Source organism: Cydia splendana, chromosome 18 (assembly GCF_910591565.1).
Source record: "Cydia splendana chromosome 18, ilCydSple1.2, whole genome shotgun sequence".
Lineage (NCBI taxonomy): Eukaryota > Metazoa > Arthropoda > Insecta > Lepidoptera > Tortricidae > Cydia > Cydia splendana.
Window position 1 is genome coordinate 7,022,590 of NC_085977.1, and position 18,644 is coordinate 7,041,233.

The 18,644-nt window shown below is 35.7% G+C and overlaps 2 protein-coding genes and 2 long non-coding RNA genes across 5 annotated transcripts in view; 3 read left to right on the top strand and 1 right to left on the bottom strand.

The window, feature by feature from the left end:
- LOC134799485 (uncharacterized) overlaps nt 1–18,644 on the top strand; it is a 386,600-nt gene that overhangs the window by 92,290 nt on the left and 275,666 nt on the right. The window lies entirely within an intron of this gene.
- Nucleotides 172–18,644, top strand: part of LOC134799453 (RNA helicase aquarius) — a 93,341-nt gene continuing 74,868 nt past the window's right edge. For both annotated transcript variants that reach the window (XM_063771851.1, XM_063771850.1), the window contains exons 1-6: nt 172–348; nt 2,113–2,213; nt 3,993–4,146; nt 5,541–5,751; nt 8,549–8,741; nt 9,638–9,791. In XM_063771851.1, coding sequence (XP_063627921.1) covers nt 262–348; nt 2,113–2,213; nt 3,993–4,146; nt 5,541–5,751; nt 8,549–8,741; nt 9,638–9,791 — 900 coding nt within the window. In that variant the 5' untranslated portion in view covers nt 172–261. The remainder of the gene's footprint in view (nt 349–2,112; nt 2,214–3,992; nt 4,147–5,540; nt 5,752–8,548; nt 8,742–9,637; nt 9,792–18,644) is intronic.
- On the bottom strand, nt 12,659–18,614 carry LOC134799442 (probable G-protein coupled receptor Mth-like 5). The gene is made up of 8 exons (XM_063771841.1): nt 18,229–18,614; nt 17,675–17,819; nt 17,063–17,231; nt 16,559–16,856; nt 16,305–16,383; nt 15,730–15,917; nt 15,214–15,349; nt 12,659–12,960 (listed from the first exon to the last, which is right to left on the bottom strand). Exons 1-8 carry the CDS (start codon nt 18,407–18,409, stop codon nt 12,699–12,701), a joined length of 1,458 nt encoding a protein of 485 aa, XP_063627911.1. The 5' UTR covers nt 18,410–18,614; the 3' UTR covers nt 12,659–12,698.
- LOC134799443 (uncharacterized) lies at nt 13,792–14,369 on the top strand. Its single transcript, XR_010145412.1, has 2 exons — nt 13,792–14,098; nt 14,152–14,369. It is a non-coding gene; the product is annotated as an uncharacterized LOC134799443 (long non-coding RNA).

An 18,644-nucleotide genomic window follows, 5' to 3' on the forward strand; every position in this document is an offset into this window, starting at 1 on the left:
TTTTCTATGGGACGATATCCCTTCGCGCTTACATTTTTCAAATTTGCCGCCTTTTTCTACTGACAATATCTGCTTGACCAGCTATATATCCGACATACGCACCACTTGCGCACCACACACGTGCTTAAATTTAATGGATGCCGAAAAACGCGTCAGGTAGTTCAGTTTGACATTGACGTCCGCTTGTTATTGTTGATGTTCAGTGAATAATAATTTTGTGAATAAAAAATACTGTTTACAGTGATTTTGTAATCTGAAAAGATGAAGGCTGAGGTCGCGTCTTCTTCGGAGAAACCCAAAATCCCTTTGCCGACCCTTTCTCAAATAAACGCTGACCGTATTACTCAGGTACGTGTAAAAGTAGGGTTATGATTGTTATTTCGCAATATTGGATAATATTTTTCGTTATACGCCTACCTTTAAACAATGAAAGCTGTTAGAATAACTGCTTAGTTGAAAGAAACTGTAAAATAATCAATACCGTTAATGGCAGTTAAAATAGGTTCACCATGTCATAGGTTATAATTTTTTAACTCGGCGCATGTTTTTACATTAGAATAGCGAAAAAACACGTAAACAGTATTTTGTTTACTCTCCTAAAGTTTTAATATTACTGCTCAGAAGGAAAATAGGCTAGTTTCCAACAAAAATTAATTGCTAATGTTTAGTAAACATAAATTGTCATTATGGCCTTGTTCGCTGGTAAATGTCGTACGCTGCTAATTACTTTACATCGTACATATAGAAAGACCGCAATATTTCTACAGAAAGTGGCGCTATATTCAGCGTACGGCGTCACTCGGAAATCAAACTCTTACAGCTTTCACCCATGGGACCCAGGGCATTGCTGTAAATATCTTATACCAAGAATGTATTCTACTAGGCACTAAAGGAAATCAACAGAATTATCTAAAAATAAATCAAAATCGTCAATCTGAACCATATTGACAATAAAGGTTGGGACCGACCCATGTTGTCCTTAGAATATTTGCCAATATATTTTTAATCGATTTAAACTGTTGTGAGACATACTAACATTGAATAATTTTACAGTTTAGACTCACTTGTATACAGCACACACAACAACATGTCGCGCGAGTGACTTAATACAAGTGAGTCTAAACCGTAAAATTATTCAATATATTTTTAATATTAAGTAGAATGCATACAACTTTCCAAAATTGTATTTGCTTATCTATGGCCTACACCTACCTCCTAATAAAAGAAATAAATATAGTTCTTATTAGTAGCTATTGTTGTATGTACGGTATGTACGTAATGGTATTAACCGATGAATGTCTCTTATATGGCATGTACAGGGTTGTTGGTTAGGGTAAGCATCAAAGCAAGCAGTCAGTTGTCAACCATAATGCAATGAGATAAGGTGCATTTTCAATGTGTCTATTTAGTGTGTAGTTACTAAGTGGACTGTCTATTTCACAAACATCTTCACATTTACATCTTATCTTATTTTTATCTTTACATTTCTTTGTAGTTTTACATGTATGTAAAATGTATAATTATTGGTGCAATAAAGAATATTTACTTACTTACTTACATCTGTACAAGCGAGTGTTTAAAATTAAAAATATATGTATACAACCTTATTCTCAGTGTCTTAGAGACATGTTAATGTGTTTTTGGAACATTGGTTTGTAAAGACTTTGTGAACTTGACTGTACCCAAAGTCTTTAATGATGCTTAAATTGCTTAATCTGTATACCTAGTGCAGTATCAGTCTTAAACTTTAAGGTCATTGTTACAACAGCAAATTTCTAAAAAAGCGGCATATGAAAGTTTAAAATGACCTGACCTGACTATCATATGAATTGATTATGGAATTATGCTGTTGATATCAAAAATGGGAGGCATCATAATGTTACATGTGATAAGGGTTCTATGTATGACACCTTACTAGAACCAATAAGTCCATGCATCAAACTAAATGTAAGTAATTCAACTGCGCTGAATGTGTCTCAAAGCACAGCTATAGGGATTTTATATTTAAGTTAACCATGGCTAACACAATTTAAACAAAGCCTACTGGTGTCACCCAAATCTATGTAACATTCCACCCTGAATTGCATAATTAATCAACATGGTTGCTTTTAGCTCGCAAACCAATACTGGTCGCCACAAACTGAGGAGAGCCACTTGCCTTACGATGCTGCTATTGTGGAGTCAATCTACCAAGCAGAAATCCTTGGATCAAAGTAAGTCACACATTTATCACACACAGTTTCACTTTCAAAATTCCAAACTAGACTGAGCCTTACTGATTTTAACAAAAGAATAAATGCAGGGGTCAATAGCCTCATAGACAGTGCAATGACCTTTTTATTTTTTCAAATTTGCCAGTAGCTGGTGCTGCTTGAATATGGTGTTAAATTTTGGATTAAAATGCTCAAAATAAATGTAAATATATGCTTTAAAATTGTATACTGTATGAAATTTATTTATTAATGTATTTTAGCATCTTTTATAAAATTTAATGTCTACATTTAAAAATGTGTCTGAGATTTAAATAAACGTACAACACTTTCAAACTTAACTGACCAAACTCAATGGATGATGATTGATGTAGCTTTAATTTCTAGAATTTACTTAATTTTATTTATTTTTAAATAAATAATTAGTAAAAAAAAATCTGTATCGTCATTGTAAGCGACAACAGATTCAACCTGCCACAGTATTTCTAACTGTGACTAATTTAATTTAAATTTAAATTGTTGGGTTTGGGTTCCATGAAGAAGGTTTTATAATTTTTTCTATGTGTGTTTATTGCATTAAAATACAAAATTATTTTTCATGTGGATATCTAAAGTTCTAAAATCGCCAAACACATTCCATGTTCTTTGTATCTCTACGTACAGTTAGCAGCAGAAATTGCTAAGCGGGCGAGGTGTACAAAATGACCTTGACACGCTCTTATTCTCTTAACAATAACGTCGCGTCAAGATCATTTTGAACACCTCGCCCGCTTAGCAACTTCTGCTGCTGACTGTACTCGTGGTTTTCATATCATTTATGACACAACATTTTTTCATCAAAAATGTAAAACTATAAAAAAACAGAAAGAGCAACAACAAAAAGGTGGCGCTAGTGCTTTTTTTCATATCATTTATGTTTTGGCAGACAGATGTGTATGCTTTTCCTTTCCATTAAGACGAAACAGGAGCTGAGTTTTAAATATTTTAGGTAAATATACCCGTCTCGCTAACGGAAGCGGCACCTAAAAGTAGTGCGATAAGGACAAGGCGTAAAATCCTGCGTAAAAATCTCAAAAATCGAGGTTTCGTACTCCTCTGTTTCCTCCTCCAAAACTTAACCAATCGTAACCAAATTTGGAAATCTAAATGATTATGAAATTATCTGTGTCGGACCGTTTTGCTTTTTCGGCTAATTGATATCAGTTTTGAATGCCACGCCTCTCATTGCGGCATAGTCAATTAGGCCATTTTGGCCATTTTTGAAGGGCTCTAGCGCCTTAAAAAACAAAAATATCAAAAAAATCAAAACGGTCCGACACAGATATTGACAATATTAATCTGTGTTGAAAAAATCATTGCTCTAGCTTCAAAACCCACGGAGGAAAACGAGGAATACGTTTGTATGGAGAAATGACCTCTCCCGTTGGCTCTTAAGGCAGTAAGGAATTGGTACAAAATTAGTAGTATTAACAAAATTCAAACATAATTAAAATTAAAATTTAATAAGTTAAGGCAAGCTTACTGCGGCGTACGGCCGCGCTACGCATGGATTCATTCAACGGGTATAAAATGAACGTCGCTCCTTAGAGTCGTAGCATACTTATATTATAATTATAGGCCACCTTGAGCCAGTTGAGCCATGTGCCATGTCACAATTCTATTTGGCATTTTGAGGTAGAAACTGGCCAAGTAATCAAGTTGCTTGACTGTACGCCGCTTTTTAGATGTCCGACTATACATCGTGTGAAACTTTTAACATGATTTTTATATTCGTATCTTCAGTTTCTCGGTCCGGCGTATCATGATGCTGGAGTTCTCGCAGTACCTGGAGTGCTACCTGTGGCCGCAGTACCGCGCCGGCGCGTCGCGCGCGCACATGATGTCCATCATAGTTATGATCAACGAGAAGTTCCGAGAGAGAGTGCCCGCTTGGCAGGTGAGTCAACATCACAGCTGTCGTTAATAGCCGGGTCCACACAGAGCGAGCATACGCGCGAGGCAATTTCCTCGCGCACAAAACGGCCTTCGTGTCTACACTGGCCGTTGTATGCTCGCTCTGTGTGGACCCGGCTAATGACAGTTTCTCACGATGTATCATGAATTCATGATGCTCGTCGAGTCGCAGTACCTGCAGCGCTGGTGTGGCTGCAATACCGCGCTGCCGCGTCCGGCGTGGGTGGACGAATACCACAGAATACCTCGCAAGGTACCTAGCTAAATCTTAGGTAGCATATAGCTCAGCGCACAGAATGTGTGGTGTGGGTGTATACCCACACCTACAGCATTCAGCAAATACTTCAATGGCCTATGGAAATTGAGATTTAATTATGAAATAAAAGAACAACGATAATTTAGGAAAAAATATTCGTTCGACGGACTATGAGAAAGTGTCGTTGAAAAAGAAAAGATAGAAGGTTGTTTTCATGTTTTTCTAAATAATAACACGTAGCTAAAAGGTGTGTGAACGCAGCAGGAAAAGACCCACAACAAGATGGTCCGATGATCTGGTTAAGGTCGCAGGTCGCAGGGATCGATGGATGAGAGCGGTGCAAGACTGGTCGTTGTGGAGATCCCTGGGGGAGGCCTATGTCCAGCAGTGGACGTCTTTCGGCCGATATGCTGATGATGAGCTAAAATGTGTACAAGAAACTAAGGGAACTGCTTCGTTTACCCTAGGAAAGTTAATATATGATTGACAGTTGAAATATTAATTAAGCTCATTTAACCCTAAACAGGCGGTTGCAATCATTGACACGGCTCACACGATTAGTCAATTACATTAATTACACTGTTTGTAAAGTAAAATAGGTAATACTAATAAGTAATAATATTCTAACACACTGTACAATAGGGGAATGGCCTAAGTTCAGTCTTATCAATCTTATCATAAAATTTTGGAAAATTAATTTTGTATTTTTCTAAATGAAGTTAAGCCGTGTAGTGTTAAAAAGTGACACATGCCATGTTTTATACGAAATTATCCAAATAGGTACCTATTTTTCTACCTTATCTTATTGCTTACATTTTCTCGAGAAAACATGTACACTGGCGTTCAAAAGTGCATGGAGATGTTTCAACCGTAATATTAAGGCATTACGGTCGACATCTATCCATGCACTTTTGAACGCCGCTGTACATATTTAAAAGTTTAAAATCTATGTATACCGTTATATTAAAAATAGCTGTTAAAGACGATTTACCAATGTACAGTGTTCACAAGACGTTAAAGATTTTTGGGCACCTTGGCCGCTTAGATAAATCCGATAACGAGTATAAATGTACTTTGCATTCAAATTCCACAATCTTAAGATAATATTCCGTTAACTCCAGGCATTTCTCAAGAAACCGGACCACTTCCCCGCTTTCTTCGAACAAGTGCTGCGAGCCAGCGTGGCCGAGGACAACGAGAGCCGCAACATGAGAGAACAGACAGCTCTGCTTCTCTTCCTGAACCATTGCTTCGGAAGCATGGAGGTCCAGCTGTGTCGCGACCAAGTCAAGAGGCTGGTGTCGCTGAGCATGTGGATCAGCTTACAAGAAGGTAAAAAGAATCTCACTAAACAAGTTTCATAATTCATAATACTTTATTTGCAAAAAAAGGAGTTGGTACATTACATTTGTATGAGAGTCCATCCTCTTAGCCGTCCTTGCACAGCTCAGGCCAGGCGTGGCTCACTCCGTCGCTGCAAGCACAGTCAGCAGCAGAAATTGCTAAGCGGGCCAGGTGTTCAAAATGATCTTGACGCGACTTTATTGTTAAGAGAATACCCAACTAACAATTTGAGGCAAAATTTAGGTTTATACGACCAAATTTTATGGTCGTATAAACGTCGTATATACGTTTATACGACGCGATTTGGGCGCAGCTTATTCAACTTAAAGTCGTAAAAAAGTTGAGTAATGGTCGTGATAATACCTATTTAGTTGCATAGTTGTCGTATATGTGTCGCCGATTCAACACTTCGTCGTATAAATAGTAACTACTACGACGCTTATTCGACTTAAGGTAGAGTAGTGGTGACAAATACGATATTTATACGACTTTAAGTTGAGTTGTCGCCGCTTAAAGGTCGTATAAATAGCTTATTTCTCAACGCAAGTTCCGCGTCGGCTTGTGTCAAAAATAACACCAATATTAACAGCAAGTGGTATGAATTTGTATCTTTGAAAGAAGGTATAAGTAGCCATTTTTTTAAGTTGATGGTTTATGAAATAGGAGTCAAAAGTGTATATAATATGTGTAAACTACTGCGCAGTTAAATTTACTGATGATTGCTATATAAGTTTATAACTAATTGTTGATGCGCTTTTAAAATTCTTACTTATTTAATTATTTTGATTAACAAATTATTAAGCAGATGCCTTATGCGACAGTTATACAACTTGAGGTTCTATAATCTATACGTTTGAATTGGAATGGTCGCCATAGCATTTCAAAAGTTGTATAAAAGTTTATTTTACCACATCTATTCGACTGTTGGTTAAATAGCGGTAGTATAATAGCACTTTTGCTACTTAAATACGGATAGCGGTCGCCATAGTAACAGTTAGTCGACTGTCCTATAAGGAACACTTTTACGACCTGTAAGCAACTATTAGTAGTTTAAAAGTCGCATAATGGACATTCATACCACAAAATTGTCGTGACTACGACATTATTACGACCACAATAATGAGGACCTCTATGCGACCAACTGTCGTGTAAGAAAGTTTTATAGGAGTCGTCGTGATACGACTGTCGTATAAAATGGTAGAATAAACGTTTATTCGACCTTGCTATACGACAATAAGTTTACCGACTATTAGTTGTATAAAATGGTAGAATAAACGTTTATTCGACCTTGCTATACGACTATAAGTTTCACCGACTATTTAGTTGTATAAAATGGTAGAATAAACATTTATTCGACTTTGCTACCCGACAATAAGTTTATCCGACTATTTAGTTGCATAATGCACCATTAGTCAAAATGACGACTGTTATGCTACCTTTATAGTACTTCGAGTCGTATAGCTACTTGTTATACGACTAAATTGTTTGTTGGGTAAGAGCGTGTCAAGGTAATTTGGAACACCTCGCCCGCTTAGCAACTTCTGCTGCTGACTGTACATGCGGCCCACACCAATTTTGGTGTCTAGCAGTAGTAGTTGCCGCGCACCGCTACGGAACGGACACCTGCTCGCGCTTGCGACACCTTGCGGTCATATCTAAGAATAAGAATAGACGCGTTTTGTTAGAGAGTGAACTTTCTGTACCTAGTACAGTCACCTGCAATAATATGTACTCTTCGAAGGCCGCAAAAATATGTGACACGCTCTTATGGCTCTACAAATAAGATAGTGTCAGATATTTTTTCGGCCTTCTTTGTGTAACATATTATTGCAGGTGACTGTACTATTATTTATTCTGTGACATTACCAGCAATGAATAAGGAAAAATATTCTCCAAGCAAAACTTACTTTCGCAGGATTAATTACATCTAACAAAAATACGTATCGTGAACTTGTGAAAGTTAAATAAAGCTAGTAACACGCCCTTCATATCTATTAAGATTAATTGACGTGAATCAGAACTCAGTATGGGTTGCTTTACTAACCGCTGTCACCCGTTCAGTAGTTTTCGGTTAGTCACTTTGTAAATACGCACCTACAAAGTGTATTAGGCTACACTCCAGAATACCTTCTGTCGAATAAAGTGCAGTAACTACAGTTGAAACTTTATTCAATTGTGTGCCTTACTGTACGACAACAAGGTATACAATGGAATGGGTTTTTGACGTACGTAGTTAATATATTGAACACTGCAGCAGCAGTTACATTTTACAGTGTTGACGTATTTGTATTCATTTAAATTATGATGTCGTGATCATGAAGTGAATAACGTTGTTTAAAACATGTTTTTTAAGAAAATATAGGTATGTCTATATTTCTTAGTAGCTATTTCGAAATGGTAGTGGAATTTAAAGGGATAGTTAATTATAGAGAGGTGTGGTGATATTCAAATACATCTAAAATATGTAAAAAGATGCTAATAATTATTTTGGGAAATAATCTGAGATAAATATGGCCTTCATGGGACTTTCGTATATTTTGCAGGATGATAAAAAAAGTGTCTAAGTAACTCGTCAGTCACTATTTTAGGGAGTGATTGGTGAAACTACAAAAAATCTTTTATTAAATTGTGACATACATGTGATAGACATTTTGTTTTAATTCACCGTTAGTCACGTGATTTTAAATTAGGTATATCAAATAGTATCTTAATTTAAACTATGTATAAAAAAAAGATATGATATCAGTGAATGTCTTTCAACACTAATTTAAATTTATTAAATTAGGTCGGAGAAATCAAGAATTCAAAGCCGTGCCAAAATGGAAGAAGTACTGGAAAGCGATTCAGAAGAAAGACAAACCAGAGCTTTTGGAAAAACTGAACTGGGAGAGGAGGTACCTGCAGAGGCTCATGATAAAGTTCATGAATATTCTGGAGACGGTGCCGGAGGAGGGGGACGTGGATCCTAATGTTATGAGGTGGGTATCAACCAAAAACTAACTTTCTAACTCGAGTGTAGAATTATTACAAAGACTCCGTTGTCCGTCTATCTGTCTGTCACCAGGCTGTATCTCATGATCCGTGATAGCTAGACAGTTGAAATTTTCACAGATGATGTATGTATTTCTGTTGCCGCTATAACAACAAATACTAAAAACAGAATAAAATAAATATTTAAGTGGGGCTCCCAATGCTCCCCTACAACAAACGTCTTAGCTTTGCTTAGCTTCAGCTAATAGCACAGTTTTGAAAAGTTTTCAATGTGGAAATTTCGCTATTCTAGAAACTTTTCGACGGGACATCAGTAGGCCCCACCGTTTAGTTGCGTCACGGTTCCAGGAACTCCGCGAGAACATATCGACGCGCGTGCCCCGCGTAGTGGTTGCTTCGATCACTACGAGTAGGAACCAGACGTTTTAAAAGTGCGGATAATTTCTTCGCGATTTTCAAGTGCTTTTAATAAAAAACTGCGTTACTTATATTACAACCACTATCTGGATTTGGAATTTTATATTTTATCGTGAGTTCAATAGTTTTAATTTTGTGTTTTTTGATGGCGACGAATCGTCACTGACGATGACTACAATGGTTTGATTAGTCAATGTATATGTAGGTAGGTATATCAAATAGTTATTAATAGTAAAAGAAATATATTGTCTAGGAGAGATTGTGCAATCGCACTAACGAAACTAGTGACCAAATTTAAAGTATGTACTATGTTTGTCTTTCCATGAATATAGGGCTCGTTAAAAACAAAACACTGATTAATATAAGGTCCTTAATCCTATTATTGGTCTGGCCAATTTTGATATACATACATCATTCCTTGTTTTTGGCAATTTATACCGAAATAACCACATCCATAATGGCGCAGGTACTGCGAGCGGTTCCTGGAGCTGATGATAGACCTGGAAGCGCTGTTGCCAACTCGCCGGTTTTTCAACACGGTCATGGACGACTGCCACCTTGTCGTACGTTGCCAGCTCGCGCCGCTGACGAGAAGACCTGAGGGGCAGCTGTTTTCACAGGTGAGTCTAGCTCTAATTGTATTCTACGCAATAACTGGGGTTATACCGTACCGTGCTACTGTGATTAACACATAGGCATATGGATCACTCGATTCTTCATTTATTGTACATTTGCCCGTACAGTGCCATATACCTTTGAGCCACTCCAAAGCATTGACCGGGAATGAGACTTCCAAAAATGAATTCGGTAACTATTTGAGGCTCGACTCCGGTAGGGAGTAGTAGTCATTCTGAAGTGTTGATACGACGATTCGACTAGGTGATCTAGGCAGTGTTGTATAATAAACTACAACTAATATTACAAGCGGAACTCCTTTTCTAATTTCACTTATTAGAAAGGGAGTTCCACTTGTAATATTAGTTGTAGTTTATTATGCAACACGGCCCTAGTTGTAAACGCGTACATCTGAAACACCATATTTGAGAGCAAAATCTTTGACGCCTTAATTATATTCTTTTAGGTGTCAAGATGCAATTAGTGACGCGAAACTAGGTCTCTCTTAGCATACCTACTTTAAAAAATGTTAATTACTTCTCAAAACTATTATTTAGCTGAACGGTTGTACCTCCTAATTAAGTTAAGATTTGTAAAGTCACACACCAAAGCTGCGTCGTATTTTTCCTACTTAATGTGACGCGAATTAATTATAAGTAGAATGTCTTTGTTTAATTAGTAGAATTAGATTAAAGATACAACAATATATCAAAATAAAACAAATCATTCAGTATTGAGAGTATTTATTGAAAAAAGGTAAATGTAATATAGCTGCAATGCATATAAAAAGAATATTCTATCCATACAATTCACACTGTCAAGGCAAATAAAAACTACAAAATTCTTCTTGCAGAGAGCAATTCAAAATGCTGCTAAACTCACTAACCTATTGGTTTATTCGATGCCTCGTTTGGACGGACTTTTAGGCTCATTAGTTACTAATACAGGACTTAAACGCGTATAATTATTAGGTAATTATATACTTGAAAATTGGGAATATTTGAACATACAGTCTTTCATCATTTTACTACTCCATTATAGCAAGGATATGTTAAATACATTTATATTGATAATTACATTAAAATGACAATATTAAAATTAGTATACTAAGTAACACTATGGCTCAGCGCTTAAAGCGGTCTTCACATTAGGTGCTCCCGTGTGTGAGAGGGACATCGCTACATACTACTAGCACTATCTCAGTCACACACCGCCGTAGTGTTAACTGCGTAACGTGACTTAGGGTTATTTTGTTATGTTAGTCTTATAACCCTGTGATACCAGTATGGCCAATTGGTACAAGTTGTCTAAAATAAAATACACACTTAATATATATAAGTTAAAACTTTGCACTCATATTATTATACATATAAACTTATAAATAATGCGATTTGGTCCATAAATTCATCAAATTAAGTATCGTTTTGAGCACAAGTCTAATTAAATAATATAGACATACAATAAAATATTACCTATTTTGCGTTATTATCTGTAACTACAACCAGAAGTAGTGTAAAACGGGTATTATTTCTATAGAAACGACATAAACTGTATCCATTTCCATTGCCCTCAGGTGTATTATGTTACAGATATAAGCATTTGTTTCAAATCAATCAAAAGCGCTGCTACAGTGCGACATAAAATAGTAGAAATTAAATGAGGGCGCCACTTTCTACGTAACTGTCACATTTTTGACGTAAAATGCTTTAACATGGCAACAATTTAGTATGGAAATTTTTCACTATCTAGACTTATATTGACCGGGATATGTACCGTGATTACCTTTTGTATACACAACTATACCGCGCGGTCTACACAACTTTGATACCCACCTGCTATCATCAGTTACCCGTGAACAAGATGCATGTAACTGCGTCGAAATATCGCGAGCTCGAAAATAATACAAAAGGTAATCACGGTTCATATCCCGGACAATATATCTAAGTCTAGTGAAACTAACCATCATTCAAAACTGGATTTTTTTTAGTTCCATCTTATTTAATTTCTACTATTTTATGTCGCACTATACGCCTGCACCTTATTTAACCAATTTAATCAAATAAGTAAATAATAGCACATACATGTCATGAAAGTTTTCCTTAATTTTACAACAGTCAATTCAGTGGTCATATAATCACAGTGATTGATAGAATCCGTCTAAGCTAACTCTGCACCAGATTGTGAGGGGGACAGTGTTTTAGCGCCACCGGAAACGTCAAATTCCTTTAACCACCTGAGACCCAGAAGAAGTTGACGTTTTTTAATTTGGAACTATGTTATTCAATAAAAGTTCAGAAGTGGAATGTGTGCAAAAAATTGTGCCGGAGGTCTCAGAAGGATAAAATGGTACCATTACACTTTGTCACTGTCAAGTTAGTGCAGAAGCTTAGATGGATTCTGACACCTACATTAAAACTAACTACAACTGTAGTATTAGCTGCCAATTGTGATTAGCGATTGAGATTTTGCCTACTCCAACTTATCTAATTGTGAGAATTAGTCCTTACCGAAAGATAAGAATCATAACCATTGATTAAAATGACAATTAGTGCTAGAGCCACTGCCGTTAGGTTTACTTTTAAAAAGTTGATCGCTTAGTATGAATCAAAGTATGAATAAATAGTTATACCACAGCAATTGCTTTAGATTATTAAAGTGATTTTACAGCAGTATGAAAAACAGAAGAAACAAAAGAAAGTTATAAAATAAGAATATACTTTGAGTCGAGATATTAGCCGAGGTTACCATTTCATTTTGTTTAAAAAGATAGAAAAGGCGATTGATTTTTCCATTCAAATTATTTTTACAAATAATTTGTAAGTACATACCTATCAGCAGTGACTCCCTCTATTAGTTACATTTTTACTTTCAGTTCGTTACAATTTTTATCTCAGAAATCATATGGAGATTTTTTAGTAATTATAATTGCCATTCATATGTGTCATTTCATCTCCCCACTCCCCCGTAGGAACGGGCTCAGCGTAACAGCAACTCTTATTCAACAAGAAAGTAACATGAGACTGTCTCACCACACACACGTAGAATATTAGTATAGCCTGCATCAAGTTTACGAAAACATGCGCGTACAGAAGTCCGTTGAAGTTGAGCCAAGACAGCAGCAGGAATAGCCAGGCTATGGTCATTATGAGGAATATTTGCAGGAATAGATCGAAACTGGAACAAAATAAAAACAATTAGTACGTCCAATAGTTTGCGTAAAGTCTATTTCAATAGAACTTGCTAACTATGTAAACAAACAACGTAACTTTATTTATCACTGTTTCTCTTTGAATTTTCACACCACCTCATCAAATACCATTGGAACCATACACATATACACTATTGAAACGGTCCGTTCCGTAAATTACATAAATATATAACTATATCTTGGATATTTAATTAAAAGTTTAAAATGGTTTCATAAGTTAGGTTATTAGGACCTGATGGAATGACGGTTTTGTTTCTTTTAAATTCTACAATTGTCTATGATGGGTAGTGTTGTGACTAAAGTTTGTGATATAAACCCGCTACACACTACCCAACCCACGCTCTGTACCTACCGCCGCGGTTATAAAATACATCAATACATCATTCTTAAGTACTAATTTGTCTTCTGATCGTGATTAAACAAAATAAAAATAAGTAACTACTTGTTTTTTACTTTTGGTATTTTATTATTCGATATGGTTTGACATTAGTAAAGTAGTAAGTAGGAGTCTTGCCCATCACTAGTAAATTCATCATTCAGAGACAATTTCAATATGGCGGTTTGTTTACATAGTTAGCAAGTTCTATTGAAATAGACTTTAGACAAAAGAAAACCAACCCTAAATGTGAAGTTATATATGAAGAGGACAACAACTAACGAGGACTTTCCTGTAGGCTGAATACAATAAGAAACGAAAATAAATATGCACAACCTTTAGTACTTTTAAAAGCTTTAATTCAATTCAGGATGTTTGGTAAATTAATTCCTATAACATTATCAAAAAAAGCGGCCAAGTGCGAGTCGGACTCGCCCATGAAGGGTTCCGTAGCAGCAAGTAACATAATAAAATTGCGGTTTACGATTTATGACGTATTAAAAAAAAACTACTTACTAGATCTCGTTCAAACCAATTTTCGATGGAAGTTTGCATGGTAATGTACATCATATATTTTTTTTGTTTTATCATTCTCTTAGTTTAGAAGTTACAGGGGGGGAGGGACATACATTTTACCACTTTGGAAGTGTCTCTCGCGCAAACTATTCAGCTTAGGGAAAAATGATATTAGAGACCTCAATATCATTTTTGAAGACCTATCCTATGGAGTATCTAGCCCCACACGTATGGGTTTGATGAAAAAAAAAATTTTGAGTTTCAGTTCTAAGTATGGGGAACCCCAAAATTTATTGTTTATTTTTTATTTTTGTGTGAAAATCTTAATGCGGTTCACAGAATACATCTACTTACCAAGTTTCAACGTATAGTTCTTATAGTTTCGGAAAAAAGTGGCTGTGACATACACGGACAGACAGACAGACATGACGAATCCATAAGGGTTCCGTTTTTTGCCATTTGGCTACGGAACCCTAAAAACGGGCCAAGTGCGAGTCGGACTCGCGCACGTAGGGTTCCGTACCATTACGCAAAAAACGGCAAATAATCACGTTTGTTGTATGGGAGCATTGGGAGCCCCACTCAAACATTTATTATATTCTGTTTTTAGTATTCGTTATTATAGCGGCAACAGAAATACATCATCTGTGAAGATGTCAACTGCCTGGCTATCACAGTTCATGAGATACAGCCTGGTGACAGACAGACAGACAGCGGAGTCTTAGTAATAGCAAAGAGGATTTGAAGAAGAGAGTTACTGTCATGGTAAATTATGTAGCTACAGTTCATTTACTGCCATCTTTCGACAGAAGATTAAACCTGTTTGAACGCCATTTGATTTTGATACTTATTCTTTAACTGATATGTGTTAACTTTTTAAATATTAATATTCACGCCATCTACTCGAGCATAGGCTGAAGGTTGTGGCGCCATCGCTCGAAAACATGGAACTATACCTTTGGCCTATAGTCGAGTAGATGGCGTGAATATTAATATTTATAAGTTAACACATATCACTGAAAGAATAAGGATCAAAGTCAAATGGCGTTCTAACAGTTTTATGTTCTGTCGAAAGATGGCAGTAAATTTACAGTGGCTACATAATTTACTTTGACAATCCGTCTCTATAGACTTTATTCTCTTTGGTAATAGGGTCCTGTTTTTACCCTTTGAGTACGGAACCCTTAAAAACTAGAACTTATATCTTCTTATGTCTAGCTCAAAAAGCTCTATCCAGGTTGATCTTAGTCATATCTTCCCAATACACTCATATCGTACCTATTTCTATGTGAACTGAAACATAGAAATAAAAATATTAGACACTCACCATCCTTTAAGTTTGTAATGAATCCTTCCATAGATATTGATCCTTTTTATAACTTTGAGAGTTGTAACATAAAATATTATGTTGAAAATTATTGTAAATGCCACTGGGGTGAAGAATATAGCGATCCCAAGCCACCCTGAAAACATAAGAAATAAAGTTAAATACATTTGATTTTTGTTTTGGTTTCACCATTGAAATGCTTTAATATCGCACATGCCCTTGGATTTCGTCATTTTAACATAATTTTACTCCTTGATGGAAAAAATAGTTTAGATTTAGAGGAGTTAGAAATCACTCGAGGAATACTTCAAAAACATGCTGAGTCCTTACAATGACATTTGGGGCATTATCTATGAAAAAGGACCTTATGTCGATGGCGCTTACGCCACACGGCGTCGCGCGGCATTGTATTTATATCGGAGCATTGTTAATAATGGCGTAAGCGCCATCGACAATAAGGTCCCTTTTTATAGACAACGTCACATTTAATGTAGACTTAAACAATTATTTACAAACCAATAGTCTCTTGTTCTATGTCATCCACTAAAACTGAAGATGAAAACTGGTTGAGCTTGTTCCCCGTATCGAGCAGGAAATGCGCCCCGATAGCCATAACTGCCATCAGCACCACACTGGACCAGACCACTGACGAGTAGTAACAGTATTTCCGTACGTCGGTCACTCGGAGAAATACATTTCTTGACCTGAAATTGCGGGAAGTACTTGTTAATTTATAAACTTGGATATTCTTCAGGAATTTTAATTAAAAAACAAAATAGTAATAGAAATTGGAGGTCCACAGTTTGAAGAAGTTATTGCCATATTATAATATATGTATGGTGTATTTAGACGAGGCGTTTCATGGTTATATATGTTTAGGAGTCAGATTCAGATCTAGTAACCGAAATAATCCAAATTTATGTGGCATAGACCTTTTCTCAATTGTTAGCAGAGGTTTATTTCTGCCTTATGTCTTTATTTATTTAAACTTTATTGCACAAAAGAAGAATTTTGTGTACAAAAGGCGAACTTATTGCCATGAGGCATTCTCTACCAGTTATCCAGTCATGTCAGTTACAATCATTACTCACTTGAATGTCTTCCAGATGTAGAATCCAAAGCTGTTTAGCCAAAAGAACGCGCCCAACAGACTGATATATAAAAGAATATCTGAAAATATAAATAATGTATTAAATATCCTGTTCACAAATGTTGAAGTAGATATATTACTCTCTTTCATCTCAGCGTTTACCCGTTTTACATCCTCAGCTATTGATTTGAAGTCTAGGGTACACACTAAAATTGCTGCGGAAGAAAAGTATAGTTGTTTAATTTTTTTACTAACCAGTGACCATAAAGCTGACATGATTGCTAAATTCAGTAAATATCCTGACCATGTCTGCGGCTTGACTAACTATAAGGCAAATATTTATTGTCGTTATAATATTTCCTGCTAAATCTCTCAGCGTTGGAAGAACAAAGTATATGATGGCCACAATTAAGTACAATATCATAGAGATAGCATGAAATAATGGATTGACTATCTTCTTGATTATGAAGTCAACATCGGTCCAGTTTTTGACGTCCGGTATGCATATTAAAGCATATTCTCCAGTATTTGTGGAGTTCGCCGTCATCAGTATCTGAAATCGAAATGAGTTTTTTTAATTGTTACTGATATTATTGCTGCCATACCAAAAAAAAATCTTTAAACAAATCTTCAAATCATTTGGGCTGAAAAGATGAATGCAAAATATATTTTAAAACATTTTATTGTTTCAATATGTAGAAAGCTACTTTGAATAATATCTAAAACACATTCAGTAACTATTTTTAACACATGACATACCTTATCCATACAGTATTTGTTTTGTACATAAGTGTAAGAAGCTTGCTGCTGTTCGCTCGGAATAACAATGCTTCCCTGTATCCTCATCAACGGCTCTTCCTTGACACTGTCGGCGCTGGGCTCATGATGGATGATATGTAGGAGGCGGCCATCTGATAATAAGTTTAGCCTGGAATGTATTGAAAATTGGTTTAATACAAGATTCAGTAACCTGTATGCTTTGAAACATGGTTTCTGCATTTGACAGTAAAAGTTACAAATGTTGAAATATTACATTTTAAGCAATATTAAAATGGCAGATAATGTGACCAAATATGACAGATTAAGAGACATAATAGCCTAATATTTTTATGAAGGTTGTATTAACTGAAATATTATTAATTAACATATATTATAACTAGCTACTGATAATATCTTGTATGTCCTTAAAAAGTGTGAGATTACAAAGTAATAAACTTTACATGTTTGAGTATAGATCTTGGTTCAAACTTAAGCATGTAAAAAGCAAAGTAGTTAAAAAAAGATAACAATGATATCATGGCTGAGAATACTGTCTTAATGATCATATTACATATTTTTAACTCGTAATGCGAGCAAAAATAGAATACATACTCATCTTCAGATTTCCTTAAATTGCTAAAGTAGAATATAGCACGGTGCTGTGTTGTCTCACAATCTGGGTAGCCATGGATGTATCTGAAGTATTTGACTTGCACATCTTTCCCATCCTCCGTTTTAAATTGAGGTTCCCATACAGCTGGAATTATATTCAGATTTTGTGTTGGAAAATTGGACAAATGAAAAAAGTTAACATGGAATGTTTGAAGGATGACTGCCTAGTGGTATTGTCCTGGTTGTAGCAAGATAAATTGTATGTATTGCTATGAAAATGAATTTAGTCAACTGTTGATCACTTTGGTTTTTTATGTTATTAGACCGTACATTTTTAACATATTGTGTATGTACCTATATATATATATCAGTTAAGTAATTGCCTTTTTATACATGGTTTGTAATGAATAAATAAACTTTGTAGGCAAAATTTGTTATCAATCAACTGTTTATTCAGGTAATCATAAATTTCATGTGCTATGAAACAGCTACCTCGTTACAATCACAGTTCATGCTCCACTGACAAAACATTTGTGCAGAACAGTAGTACTTACTTTGATTGTAGTCTTTGGCTAATCTGCATATAGAATTCACTACGATCTGATCAGGTTCACAACATTTGTTTATTAGAACGGAATTCTGCTGGTCCGACAAATCGTTGAGATCCGTTTCCCCGACTTCGGCAAGTAGTTTATGCGGCAATATCAACAACGTGAATACTATTATATTTCTCATTTTGTTCCAACGCTAATAACTTTTCATCACAACAGTTTTATACACAATTTAATCAGGTATAAATCTTCTTTTTAAAGACAGCGATATAAGGCACGTACATTATTTAAAAATAAAATAATACAAAGTAAGAATCAATTCACTACAAAATCGTTGGTTCATTCATGATCAAAGAGTATTCATGGCATGGTGGCCTAGGCGTTTTTCGTTGCCAAACGCTACAAGTTAAACGTCAACC

What these genes read in the sequence shown, in the direction of transcription:
- LOC134799442 (XM_063771841.1), bottom strand. Translation starts at nt 18,409, where the DNA reads ATGAGAAATATAATAGTATTCACGTTGTTGATATTGCCGCATAAACTA. An exon ending in TACATCTGGAAGACATTCAA is followed by an intron (nt 15,918 to 16,304) that starts GTGAGTAATGAT and finishes CCGCAATTTCAG; the next exon opens with GTCAAGAAATGTATTTCTCC. An exon ending in CATAGAACAAGAGACTATTG is followed by an intron (nt 15,350 to 15,729) that starts GTTTGTAAATAA and finishes TTATGTTTTCAG; the next exon opens with GGTGGCTTGGGATCGCTATA.